Source organism: Siphateles boraxobius, unplaced genomic scaffold (assembly GCF_051911475.1).
Source record: "Siphateles boraxobius isolate OS27281-9 unplaced genomic scaffold, OSU_SipBor_1 11, whole genome shotgun sequence".
Classification (NCBI taxonomy): Eukaryota; Metazoa; Chordata; class Actinopteri; order Cypriniformes; family Leuciscidae; genus Siphateles; species Siphateles boraxobius.
Window position 1 is genome coordinate 7890854 of NW_027508711.1, and position 14797 is coordinate 7905650.

Consider the following 14797-nt stretch of genomic DNA (forward strand, 5'->3'; position numbering starts at 1 on the left):
TGTCAGCACTGACGCTATGCGAGAATTGCGTCGTGCAAAAACAGATAAACTATACTGGGGAGGGGCGGTTTCGAGAAATCGTTTCTCCTCTGCGTCCTCTGGGGGGCGACTCTCTGTGGAGGGTCGCAGCACGGCCAGTTCGTTGTTTTCCTGTATATATATATATATATATATATATATATACGTTTTTCTGATTTAATAATAAAGAAAAATAAGATAAATTATGTCTGTTCTTCTGGATGCTCCGCTTTCAAAAAAAAAAAAACTAAGAAATAAACCATTCAGCAGCGTTCCAGAGGTTTCTTCCTCACCAAACTAATGTTCCCGAGACTGCTGGGCGGGAGCAGTCTCGGTCTACTAAGCTCCTCGCAGCACAGAGTGCAAAACGAGCATCACCATTTGGGCTCCTCCACAATATTGGGGGGAGACCTGGGTGGCGGTAGCAGTCTAGCTAGTTAGAGATATGCAAGATCTGAGGATTGTTTTATCTCTAAAATAGCTTGGACAAAGAGGAAGCCCTGACGCCGAGGCTATCAGGCTTCTAAGAGTGGTACCCTCCGGGGTAGGGATGGTTTTGAGAAATCGCTTCTCCTCGGCGCCCTCTGGGGTGCGACTCTCTGAGGAGGATCGCAGCGCTGCCAGTTCGGTTTTCCTGCCGGTTCGCCGTTCAGGGCACCAAGGTGTCAGTGTCCCCAAACGATCCTCCGAGGGGGGTCGTAGAGCAGTCAGTTCGGTTTCCCTGCCGGTTCGCCATTTCAGGGTGCCGAGGTGCCTGCTTTTTCCAATGATCCTCCGAGGAGGGTCGTAGGAACTAAGCTATTTAGAGGTAGGCAAGATCTGAGGATTATCGTCATCTCTAATAAAGCTTAGACAGGAAGTCCTGTCGCAAAAAAACGAGGCTTTCAGGCTTCTAAGGGCTCCTCCGGGGCAGTGACGGTTTTGAGAAATCGTTTCTCCTCGGCGCCCTCTGGGGTGCGACTCTCCGAGGAGGGACGTAGAACGGTCAGTTCGGTTGTTCCCTGCCGGTTCACCGCTTCAGGGCACCGTAGTGACTGTTCAACCAAATCCAGAGGCAAGTCTTGAGAGACTGGTTCCCCTAGTAGAATTTCTGGCAGCGTGGAAACGAAAGGGTTCAGAATTCGGTTCTTGTCCCCCCAGATTTCTACGGGTCCTCCCCACTGTGGTGGATCCCGAGCTGGCTTTGGTTATGGAGCAGGAAGTACTGACACTTCTGCAAAAGGAGCTGTAGAAGGGGTTCCTCCTCCCGGCAGACAGTCAGGGTTTTACAGCCATTACTTCATTGTTCCGAAAGAGGATGAGGGGTTGCGTCCTACTCTAGGCCTGCGTCATTTAAACAGCAGGTTTCAGAATCTTAAGTTCAAAGTATGCTTTCGCTAAATATGATTGTGTCACAGACTCAGTCCGAGGACTGGTTTGTCACAGTAGACTTAAAGGACGCTTACTTATCTATCTATTACTTATCTAGTTCAACATCGAGATGTCGTTCTGTCCCACATAAGGAGGTTGGGGTTGCGGCTCAACACCAAAAAATTTACTCCTCCCAGCTCAGAGGACCACTTTTCTAGGTGTAATATGGGATTCGAAAACATGCAAGCACGTCTGTTTCCAGCACGTATTTCTGCGATTCTCAGCCGTAAAGAATGTAAACTAGGTCAGTCATTCACTGAAAACAGTCTCTGAGACTGTTGGGGCTCATGGTAATTGCGTCCAACGTAGTTACTTTTGGCCTTCTGTAAATGACCCCCCTGCAGTGGTGGCTCGGGACCAAGGGTTTTCTCCGAGGGGAAATCCGTTTTCGCATGATCAAGGTCTCGCGGCTATGCCTTCGTGCCTCGGTCATGTGGAAGAAACCTTGGTTCCTCGCCCAGGGCCCAGTGCTGGGGGCTTCTTGTCGACAAGTCACGCTATCGACGGATGCTTCCCTCACAGGATGGGGGGCGGTCATGAGTGGCCGCTCGGTGAAAGGTCTTTGGTTGGGGCTCATGGCAGTTGCGTCCAACATAGTTACTTTTGGCCTTCTGTACATGAGACCCCTAGAGTAGTGGCTCAGGACCAAGGGATTTTCTCCGAGGGGAAATCCGTTTTCGCATGATCAAGGTCACGCCGCTATGCCTCGGTCATGTGGAAGAACCTTGGTTCCTCGCCCAGGCCCAGTGTTGGGGGCTTCTTGTCGACGCATAATGCTTTCGACGGATGCTTCCCTCACAAGTCGGGGGCAATCATGAGTGGTCGCTTGGCGAAGGGTCCGGACAACACACTGATGGTCTCGTATATCAGAGCAGATATCCTGTTGAGGCAGGGGCTTTGTCCCGGGGAATTGAGACTTCACCCCGAGGTGGTGGAGCTTCTTAGGGAGAACTTCGGTCAACTCAAGTCGACCTTTCGCATCGTTTGTACAATGCATTGCCCTTTGTGGTTCTCCCTCACGCATCCAGCTCCGCTTGGACTGGACGTGATATATTAGGTGTGGTTGACGCATTCCCGATATCTTTGCTCCTGGGAGCTCTGGAGTTATGGATACTGTGGGCTCGGCCTCCGATGGGGCCCAGCTCATAGATTCAGGTCTCTCGACCGAGGTCGTGGAGACCATACTCCAGTCCAGAGCTCCCTCCACGAGAAGGCTAAATATGCATTGACATGGAAACTGTTCTCTGCCTGATGCAGAGAACGCCTTCTGAATCTTGTTTCTGCCCTGTTGGTATAGTACTTGATTTCTGTAATGAATGTTTCTTTGCTGGTTTATCTCTGAGGAGAGATCCTTAATTTCGTCTTCTCCGTGGTACATGAGGCTGAGGCCTGCACGTACTTGGATTTGCACCTGGTTTGGTGGTAGTATTTCTTCACCCCAGGTCGGGTTGTATTTCTTAGTTGGGGGTCATTTGTGCTCCAGGCCTTCTGTCCTCCACCTTTAATACCCCAGATCAGGAAAAACTTAATCTGTTATGCCCTGTCCGGGCTTTGGATGCGTATGTCCACAGAGCTGCTCAGTGGCGTATATCAGAACAATTATTTGTCTGCTTCGGTTAACTTAAGATAGGTTGCCCTGCATCTAAACAGATAATGAGCAAGTGGGTAGTTGAGGCTATCACACTTGCTTATGAAGCGGCCGGACAGCCTTCACCCATGGCTGTTCAGGCCCATTCTACAAGGAGTATGGCTGCCTCTAGGCTTTAATTTCGGGGGTTTCCCTTCAGGACATTTGTAACGCGGCAGACTGGTCCTCACCACATACATTTGTCAGATTTTATGACCTAGACCTCTCCACTCCCGGGGCTAGGCTGCTTGCTTCTTAGTGTCCGCAAGGACTTCACACAGAACGGGCAATTCTCATTATGGCTAGTGGGAATAGGGTTCAACGCAGCTCGAATTCCCTTGAAAGGGAACGTCTCAGGTTACGTATGTAACCCTGGTTCCCTGAGAGGGAACGAGACGCTACGTTCTCCTGCCATACTTCCTGCATGCCCTGATCGACTTGCTTCAGGCTTTTTCAGAAGCTGTCGCGATCTGTTTTCTGGTGTGGCTTATAGCTTCCTGGTCTATGACGTCACCCGCCTATGACATCTCGCTCCTCCATTGGACTGATTATACACGTGCTTCATGACGCAATCACGCAGAGCGTTCCCACCGCGTCTCAACGCAGCGTCTCGTTCCTTCTCAGGGAACCAGGGTTACATACGTAACCTGAGACGTTTTCGGTTTCAGAACCGCTGAAATGAGTAAGTTCAATCAAATTTGGTTTCCCTGCCGGTTCGCCGTTTCAGGGTGCCGAGGTGCCTGCTTTTTCCAATGATCCTCCGAGGAGGGTCGTAGGAACTAAGCTATTTAGAGGTAGGCAAGATCTGAGGATTATCGTCATCTCTAATAAACCGAAAAACAGGGCAGCAGCGGCGATCGAGAGAGTTAGTTTGGGAGAAAATTGTTGCTTGAGTCAATGCGTAAGTTTACATTTTAATTACTGTTATACAGTGTTGGGTTTAATTACCAAGTCATCTAAAAACTGTAATTTAATTAAAGGGATTACTCGTAATTCTTCTGTAATATAAAGTAAAATATGATGTCATTGCATTAAATACTGCATAGGCTATAGAACAATTCTGTATAAAACAATAGTGGAATTAACATAACATTTTTAAAAGGTATATTTTTAATGTTACCTTCTCTCTCTACACACTTTGGTCAATTCAAGAATAATTCATGCAATTGTATGTTGTTAATTTGAAAGGGCAGTTTATTGTCTCTTTTTGTATTGTTCAAGTGATTGAGGTTGATATGGGATTTATAAAGTAATTAGTAATAAGTAGACTACTTTCTAGAGATAGTAATTATTACATTAATCTAATTACACTGCTGAAGATGTCATTTGTAGTTAGTAATTAATAACTATTTTAGAGTAAATTACCCAACTGTTATAATATCAGAGGTGAAACTGGATGAAAAGTATGTTATTCAACCTAATTTTAATTTTCATGTAGGTGCAATCCTGCAGGCATTAAAAGAACATGGCAGCAGCTAAAAAAAGAAAAATGAAAACATAATTCAATCAGGTAAGGATTGCGCATATCATGGATGTAGGCTACCTGACTTTACAAACATTTGACATATTAAATAACTAAATAGCATCCAGTGTCTTGCATTGCAGCAGCATTTTTGACATAGGTCTAATTAACACAATTAAATGTTCATTCTCATTTGACTTCTACTCAGCCAACAGAAAGAAGGAAGAGGCTCGCAGAGATGGAGATGAAGATGCAGAGGAGATGCAGAGGAGATGGAGATGCAGAGGAGATGGAGATGCAGAGGAGATGGAGATGCAGAGGAGATGGAGATGGAGATGCAGAGGAGATGGACATGCAGAGGAGATGGAGATGAAGAAGAGATGGAGATGGAGATGCAGAGGAGATGGAGATGGCCCTGAGCCTGAATGCTGGAAGGCCAATGGCTGAGGGAATTTCAGGAGGGACTTCATCAGAGCCAGTCACTCCCGAAGAAGTGCCTTCATAAAATGTAAGAGGTCTACATTTTGTGTTATTTTTTATAGGTTGTTTTTGATAGTTCCATATATTTTACTTTAGGTTGGGTTTTTTGTTGCTCCCAAACAGATTCTGATGGTAATATCTGTCTTTTGGAGCCTCCTGGAGACCGAAATAAACTCTGGGTTTACGGAAGTAAATCTGCTCCCGACCAGGTTAGGTTCAAAGAGTTAGTTACCATGGTAACTGACTCTTAGTATAAGTTACCTCTCTTTCAGAAACAGGCTTGACTTACCCTGCTTTCTCAGGTTTGACTTACCTCCCATTCTTTTCGTGCAGCTTCAACACTTGGCCACAGCTGACTCCTAATTTCTTTATCAACTGCCGTTAAATCTTCAGCAAACCTCAACTTCTTTTCCTTCAAAAAGCTGCTTTTCTTTGCACTTTTCCACAGTAAGTCTTCAACATGTCTGGATCTGAACAGGAGAAACACAGCTCTTGGTTTCTGGATCACATCGAGCCTCCTTCCTAAGCGATGAACCACTTCAATCTCAGTAGCAAACTTAGACCACAAAAGACCATTAAGCCTCAAGTTTCAGCGCCTTCTATATCTCTCCATTCCGTTAACTTTAGCCTCCAGATCCAGTATTTTCTTTTCGTGGGTACCACTCAATGTTTTCAGTCCAGTCAGATCTGCTTTGATGTCGTTAATCTCACGAGACAAGAATGGGTTTCTGGAGAGCCTCAATCCCATCAGAGTTCTTTTTAATAATTTTCTCCAAACCGTCAGCTCTTTTGTTGATTTTTTCTGTCAGCATACTGACAATATTATTTTGCAGGTCGAGGATGTCACGATGCACACACGGGAAACAGAGATCCAATTGCAGTTTTATTTAAAGGGTAATCCGTACTCACAAACTAGTCCAGGCAAAGGTCAAATCCAAAAGGCAATCCAAAAACAAGAAAACAAACAAGAACAGGCAAAAACAGGCTGCCAGAAGTGGTGTGACAATATACAAGGACTCCGTAACAAACACTAAACAGGCAGGGTATATATAACACAGAACTAACAATGATAATGGGGAACAGCTGAGTGCAATGATGCAGTGATGGGTACATACAAGGATTGTGGGGAATGCAGTTCATAAAGTGGATGACACCGTGGGGAAGGAGGACATCTAGTGGACACCTGGGGAACACAAACCCAACACTGTGACATAACCCCCCTTCTACGGAGCGGCTACCAGACGCTCCAAGACAAAACACACAACACAAGAGTTCAGGAGGGAGGTGGAATGGTGGAGGATCAGGGGGAGGGATGGGGGGCCAGGTCCATGAAAGGGAACAGAAACAGGGGGTGGTGGTTTAGCCGGGGGCCAGGGCGAAGCAGACAGTCCATAGGGCGGCCAGGGCGAAGCAGACAGTCCATCGGGCGGCCAGGGCGAAGCAGACAGTCCATCGGGCGGCCAGGGCTTAGCAGACAGTCCATCGGGCGGCCAGGGCGAAGCAGACAGTCCATCGGGCGGCCAGGGCGAAGCAGACAGTCCATCGGGCGGCCAGGGCAAAGCAGACAGTCCATCGGGCAGCCAGGGCGGTGAAGACCCCTTGGGCGGCCAGGGCGGTGAAGACCCCTTGGGCGGCCAGGGCGGTGAAGACCCTTCGGGTGGCCATGGCGGTGACGACCAGGGCGAGGGCGACCATGGCACAGGAACAGCAACAGAGACCGGCTCATGAACAGACAACGGCTCATGCACTGGCTTTGGAACAGACATTGGTTCCAGCTCTGGAACAGGCCCTGGCTCTGCCTCCGGCTCTGGAACAGGCACTGGCTCTGCCTCGGGCTCTGGAACAGGCACTGGCTCTGCCTCGGGCTCTGGAACAGGCACTGGCCGTGCCTCCGGCTCTGGAACAGGCACTGGCCCTGCCTCCGGCTCTGGAATAGGCACTGGCTCTGCCTCCGGCTCTGGAACAGGCACTGGCTCTGCCTCCGGCTCTGGAACAGACATTGGTTCCAGCTCTGGAACAGGCCCTGGCTCTGCCTCCGGCTCTGGAACAGGCATTGGCTCTGCCTCCGGCTCTGGAACAGGCATTGGCTCTGCCTCTGGCCTTGGAACAGGCATTGGCTCTGCCTCCGGCTCTGGAACAGGCATTGGCTCTGCCTCCGGCTCTGGAACAGGCATTGGCTCTGCCTCCGGCTCTGGAACAGGCATTGGCTCTGCCTCCGGCTCTGGAACAGGCACTGCCTCTGGAGCAGCAGCCACCGGCTCAGGAATTGCAAACACCGGCTCAGGAACAGTCACTAGAACAGAAATGGTCACAAGGACAGACACAAACACAGAAACAAACGCTGGCTCTGGCGCTGGAACAGGCGCTGGCTCTGGAACAGACATTGGCTCCAGCTCTGGAACAGGCCTTGGCTCCAGCTCTGGAACAGGCCTTGGCTCCAGCTCTGGAACAGCGGACACTGGCTCTGCCTCCGGCTCTGGAACAGCGGACACTGGCTCTGCCTCCGGCTCTGCCTCCGGCTCTGGAACAGGCACTGGCTCTGCCTCCGGCTCTGGAACAGGCACTGGCTCTGCCTCCGGCTCTGGAACAGACATTGGTTCCAGCTCTGGAACAGGCCCTGGCTCTGCCTCCGGCTCTGGAACAGGCAATGGCTCTGCCTCCGGCTCTGGAACAGGCATTGGCTCTGCCTCTGGCCTTGGAACAGGCATTGGCTCTGCCTCCGGCTCTGGAACAGGCATTGGCTCTGCCTCCGGCTCTGGAACAGGCATTGGCTCTGCCTCCGGCTCTGGAACAGGCATTGGCTCTGCCTCCGGCTCTGGAACAGGCACTGCCTCTGGAGCAGCAGCCACCGGCTCAGGAACTGCAAACACCGGCTCAGGAACAGTCACTAGAACAGAAATGGTCACAAGGACAGACACAAACACAGAAACAAACGCTGGCTCTGGCGCTAGAACAGGCGCTGGCTCTGGAACAGACATTGGCTCCAGCTCTGGAACAGGCCTTGGCTCCAGCTCTGGAACAGGCCTTGGCTCCAGCTCTGGAACAGCGGACACTGGCTCTGCCTCCGGCTCTGGAACAGCGGACACTGGCTCTGCCTCCGGCTCTGCCTCCGGCTCTGGAACAGGCACTGGCTCTGCCTCCGGCTCTGGAACAGGCACTGGCTCTGCCTCCGGCTCTGGAACAGACATTGGTTCCAGCTCTGGAACAGGCCCTGGCTCTGCCTCCGGCTCTGGAACAGGCATTGGCTCTGCCTCCGGCTCTGGAACAGGCATTGGCTCTGCCTCTGGCCTTGGAACAGGCATTGGCTCTGCCTCCGGCTCTGGAACAGGCATTGGCTCTGCCTCCGGCTCTGGAACAGGCATTGGCTCTGCCTCCGGCTCTGGAACAGGCATTGGCTCTGCCTCCGGCTCTGGAACAGGCATTGGCTCTGCCTCCGGCTCTGGAACAGGCACTGCCTCTGGAGCAGCAGCCACCGGCTCAGGAACTGCAAACACCGGCTCAGGAACAGTCACTAGAACAGAAATGGTCACAAGGACAGACACAAACACAGAAACAAACGCTGGCTCTGGCGCTGGAACAGGCGCTGGCTCTGGAACAGACATTGGCTCCAGCTCTGGAACAGGCCTTGGCTCCAGCTCTGGAACAGCGGACACTGGCTCTGCCTCCGGCTCTGGAACAGCGGACACTGGCTCTGCCTCCGGCTCTGCCTCCGGCTCTGGAACAGCGGACACTGGCTCTGCCTCCGGCTCTGCCTCCGGCTCTGGAACAGCGGACACTGGCTCTGCCTCCGGCTCTGGAACAGCGGACACTGGCTCTGCCTCCGGCTCTGGAACAGCGGACACTGGCTCTGCCTCCGGCTCTGGAACAGCGGACACTGGCTCTGCCTCCGGCTCTGGAACAGCGGACACTGGCTCTGCCTCCGGCTCTGGAACAGCGGACACTGGCTCTGCCTCCGGCTCTGGAACAGCGGGCACAGGCTCTGCCTCCGGCTCTGGAACAGCGGGCACAGGCTCTGCCTCCGGCTCTGGAACGGGCACAGGCTCTGCCCCCGGCTCTGGAACGGACACTGGCTCCGGCCCTGGAACAGGAGAAACTGGCTCCGGCTCTGGAACAGCAAACACGGGCATGTCCAGGATCCGAGCCAGACGCTTCAGATAGTCCAGTTTCATGAAGGCAGACGGAACGTGAACAGTCTCTGACTGGGTAGACGGAACGTGAACATTCTCTGATTGGGCAGACGGGACGTGAACAGTCTCTGACTGGGCAGACGTCTCTTTCTTCCTCCTCCTCCGCCTTCGGACCACCGGACTCGGGACCCCCGGACTCGGGACCAACGGACTCTGGACCACCGGACTCGGGACCACCGGAACTGGGACCACCGGACTCGTGACGGCGTCGGCATGGCGAGGCTCCAATACATCCCACTGACTCCGATGCTCAAGGTATCTGGTAAAACTCCAAAAGTCCAAGACTTCCAGACCCTTCATTTCCCACCCCGGCAATGGGTCATCAAGACAGGTATTAAAATGTCTTTTAATGCTGCCTCACTGTATCCCATTCCCCTCGAGAGCGTCCAAAATGACTGGGCTATGCAACCCACCGGCAGGCATTGCTGACGAAAGCTCATCAAATTTTGGACACGGCCCATCCTCTCTTTCTCCGTGGTAGGAGGGAGGATACGGAACCCCATCATGCTGGATCTCTTTGTGACGGAGTCCTTCTGTCACGATGCACACACGGGAAACAGAGATCCAATTGCAGTTTTATTTAAAGGGTAATCCGTACTCACAAACTAGTCCAGGCAAAGGTCAAATCCAAAAGGCAATCCAAAAACAAGAAAACAAACAAGAACAGGCAAAAACAGGCTACCAGAAGTGGTGTGACAATATACAAGGACTCCGTAACAAACACTAAACAGGCAGGGTATATATAACACAGAACTAACAATGATAATGGGGAACAGCTGAGTGCAATGATGATGGGGAACAGCTGAGTGCAATGATGCAGTGATGGGTACAGACAAGGATTGTGGGGAATGCAGTTCATAAAGTGGATGACACCGTGGGGAAGGAGGACATCTAGTGGACACCTGGGGAACACAAACCCAACACTGTGACAGAGGTGGGATGGCTCGTTCTTTGATTTCTTTGAATCAGGTGTATGCGGAGCCGAGTCAAGTTCGGTCAAACCTTTAGAAAGCAAAGTTTCAAGTTGCTGTTGGATTTGTGCATAATTATGCAGCTCCACGACTTCCTGTTCAGCATCCATCCACACCACTTGAGTTTCTTTCTTGGATCTTTGTCTTTCTTTGCGTTTTCCAGCCATAGCTTGCAGTGATCAGCTTACACGTTAACAGCGATTTAAACTTACTGATGATATTTTTTCACCAAATATAGTTAAAAAGCGGAGTAAACTAGATTACTGAACTACTACTCGATCAATTTAATATAGTTACCACAAATGCGTGGAATTTGGAGAAGAAACTTTCCGACCTCACAGACTTACATCCTCCTCGGTCGCCATCTTGCGCGCCCCTCCCTGTCGTGTTTGTTGTCGTCCAGCACTGCAGTCTACCACGTCATCCACTTCCTGATCTCTGGTTCCTGTTTTCATCTCCGTCTTCCCTGATCATCTTCATCACCACCGACCATCAGTCTTCACCAGAGGACTGGCTGTCCTGTGCTGCCAAGTGCTTCTCATCGCTGGACATTAACTCCATTACGCTCCCTGTCACTCACCTGCTCTCTAAATAAATACTGTTTTACTTGCAACTGAACCATCGTTGTTTATTGTTTGTATGCACGGTTTATTGTTTGTACTGACGTTTATTTTCTGTACTATAAGTAGGCCTATGTTATTCTTTGTTCGTACTGTATTGTCTGTATTTGTTCTGTGATTTACGTTGGCAAAAAAAAAAAATTGAAAGAAAGAAGTGCTTAGTATTTTCTTTAAGGTTCTGTTACGGTATTAAAACTAATGTAGAGGAATCAGATCTCCAGTGGTTTAAGGTCTCCGTTTCCTCTTTACACTTCAGGGCTTTGGGGTCCATATGACCCCAACAATTGATAGAGTAATTGTACAAAAAATATACATTTTTAATCATACAAATAATATATAATTTTTTTATTTGTTTACTTCTCATCTATTAATTAATGCTGTGTTTTGGGAGCTATGAAGTACTTTTTTACCTATTTACTGCAGAATTCCTCCTCTACACCATTAGCATACGTATGAAATATTAAATTTTTATGAAAAAAACACATTAATGATGATCAAATTTAAATAGGAATTGTTCCTAGATATTGAAATAGGTGTTAGATGCATAATTCTGCCATCTGCTGGTTAGATGTTTTTTTTTTTTAGATAATATAGGCTATTTTTAGTCTGAAAGTGTAATTACCATATGCATCCAGCAGAGGCCCCATAGAGATCCATTCATTTTTCTGGATGTGACTTACTGCCAGTATAACAGCTTTTGTTATGAATATATATATATTTAAACGTTTAATATACATTAAATCAGTATTTTGTCAAAGTTTAGAATTATTTTAGTTGTTGTTTGAAAAAATTTGAAGTATCTTGTTATTGCAATAATGCTAAATAAATTTGCAGTAATGCCAAATAAATTTGCAATAATGCCACATAAGTTGCCACTAAAAGAAAATACTTGATTGCAATAACATATTATTTCAGTAATCAAAATGTATAAAATTATTAACTTTAGAATAAGAAATTAATTTTTAAAAAGTAAATAAAAACAAAAAACAAACAGCTATAGGCGGATATGAACAGGAGTGAAGAGTAAACACACCTGTGTGTGTTTGTGTCTGTGTAGGCGCACATGTGTGTGTGATAATGTTCATTCCACATTGTATTAGTGATCTAGTACCAGGCCTTCATTTATGTGTGAGAATTTTCAGATTTATGCAGGAATTATTGATTTTATTTGCCAATTTCAATAAAAATGCTTTCTATTGGAGTCACACCTGTGTGTGTGTTTTTTGTGCGCGTGCACGTGTGTCTGCATGTGATCATGTTCGTTCCACATTGCATTTGCGCTCTAGTACCAGGACTTCATTGCGGTATGGAAATTTTCAGATTTATTCTGGATTTATTGATTTGTTTTGACAAATGAAAAAAAAAAAGAATTTTCGTTTTCCAGGATTTTCCAAGACCAGAAGTGTAATTTTTTTTAGATACCTATAGAACAACCGAATCAAGCCCAGTTTTTTTTCTTGTGTGTGTGTGTGTATAGATAGATAATGTAGGAAAAGTCACAAAATCTTATTCCACTGAGATGAAGGGAACCATTTTTTTTTTACTAGGGAAAAGTCAATTTGGGTCATATAGACCCCAGTGACCAATTGAAGGTTAAAGTGATATGATGAATTAGATGTATACTGTTATCCCACATTAACTGGACATATACCGTTCTTCCACACATTTACATTCCAAAAATGTAAATTACTCTAACTTTTTTAATTTTAAGATTGACACTGTAAAATCTTATCTCATTAGAATTGGGAAGCTTTTGTTGTCGATCTTCAAGTAAAATAAAAAAATATAATATAATATTCACAGTCCATATAAAAGAAAAATTATTATTCAAAATTTGAAAATATTAACTTATGTGGATCTTCGTCTCAAGGCCTCAGTTCCTGTTTGCTCTTGTTTTTAAACCCTGTGTTTCTTTCAATTCTTTGTCTGTCCTTGTTTTAACTACGTTGGTTATGTCCATATTCCAGAGAATCTCCAGTGTTTTTGTAAAGTTTTGAGTTTGTTGAATAAGTTTAATAAAGAGAAGCTGCTGCATCTGCATCCTGACAACTTCCTTTGTACTGCAACCAGCGCCACTGAGAATATTCCTATTATGATACATATTCCTATAGCGATAATGATACATACTCGATTAAGAAACTTCCTTTCAACTATTTATTCAGTAGATTTTCTAAATAAAAACAATGTACAAGAAATTATGTTCAGGACAATTTAGGTTATAAACCTAGATCCTTTACTGTAATAAATACATTGTAACACCTTGCCATGTGAGGACACTGATTTAAAGTACTAAATAATAAGAAGTAAAGTACTTTGTTATAAAGAATTTTCAAAAGACTTACTGACACCACTGCTTTGTATGTAATTCTAAAGGGAAGTTACTAACTTGACATTATTTGCTGATACCAATGTATAACCATTTAATCACATAATAAATCAAGACGCTCCTTTTATTCTGCACCAAAATCTTACAAACTTCTGTCTTATTTCTATGGTTTGTAAACCATATACTAATGGATTTAATCCTGGTGGTACAATGTGAAACATTATACTAGCCAGTTTTCTGCTCTCAGCGTAGAGAGGGAAACGATGAAGAAAAATAAAAGTGCAGCCAGAAACAAACATGATTAAATAAACAGCTAAATGAGTGCTGCAGGTTTTTATGGCTTTGCTGTTGAGTGCTTTGTTTTTGCTGGTTATGCATACAGTTGCAATCTTACCATATGTTATAAATACAGACAAAATTGAGAAAGAAAATAAAACCACAGTATAAAGGATTCCATACACATTATTAACAACAACACCATCCTCACAGGACAGTTTAAACAGTGAGGCATTGTCACAGAAAGGGTTTTCAATTTTAGATCTGCAGTGAGACAGACGCACAGTGAGTCCTATCAGAATTGATACCATAAGTACTGACAGCCCCCAGGCTGATGCTGATAGTTTAATAACCATTTTATTGGTCATTATAGCTGTGTATCGCAATGGATTACATATAGCCACATATCTGTCAAAGGCCATGATTATAAGAACATAGTGGCATGCTGCTACAAAAATATGCACAAAATAGGCTTGAACTACACACTCCACATATGTGATATAGCGCTCTGAACTTTCTTTTAAAATGTCCTGCAATAAGCGTGGCAAAATGACAGTGGTCCCTAATATATCATTCAGTGGCAAGTTACAGAACAGGAAATGCATAGGATGATGAAGATTCTTCTCTGTTGAGATCAGAATTACAAGTGCAATATTGGAAACCATTATAAAGATATAAACCAAAAGAAGCAGAATGAAAACAACATAGGTAGACTGGGGTGTAACTTGAAGTCCCTCTACTAGAAGAATGCTGTGTCTGAATGTCAGGTTGGCCATTGCTTGTTATACACAAAACCTACAAACAGAGTTATAGTCAGACAATTCATGGAAATATTGATTATGTGCTTTAGGCAGCAAAATGCATATTACCCAGACACTTTGCATTCTACGACTTTTTTGCCCATGTAAACTTGATCATATGACATTTTTACATACAGCGCTTGTTGTCTGAACAAGTTTCACAGTGCACACTATTTTACAAATAGGTCAACTAATAAGCACAATCAATCAGAATTTTAGCAAAGCTTGGAAGCATTTTAATGTATTTCATACAAGGAACTTGGAAACATGTAAGGTTTTGAAATACTTGGTAGTTAACCAGTATTAGTTGAAAATCTAATAAAGCGACACATACTTACTGCAGTTGGATTATGTTATCATTAAGTTGATTTATTGCTGTAAAGATCTAATTTATATGTTGCTTGATAAAGTCACAGTCAACTCAGTTTTCATTGTTACCCAAATATAAACTTGCACTTCTCTGAAGAAATGTTAATCAGCTGTTACCTTTTAATGTGGCTCAAAGGTGTTTCCATGATACTATCACCCCAGAGGGGAAAACTTATTCGTATCACTTGTTGCCATGATCACAGTCACTGATAAAGTTGTATGCATAGATTCCTAACCTTATATATTTTTAA

The 14797-nt window shown here is 46.0% G+C and overlaps 1 protein-coding gene across 1 annotated transcript; it reads right to left on the reverse strand.

Annotated features, from left to right (window-relative positions):
- Positions 1-13211: 13211 nt before the first annotated feature.
- LOC143756975 (olfactory receptor 5AR1-like) lies at positions 13212-14153 on the reverse strand. The gene is made up of 2 exons (XM_077247882.1): positions 13805-14153; positions 13212-13675 (listed from the first exon to the last, which is right to left on the reverse strand). The coding sequence occupies exons 1-2, from the start codon at positions 14151-14153 to the stop codon at positions 13212-13214; spliced, it is 813 nt and encodes a 270-aa protein (XP_077103997.1).
- Between the last annotated feature and the right edge of the window lie 644 nt (positions 14154-14797).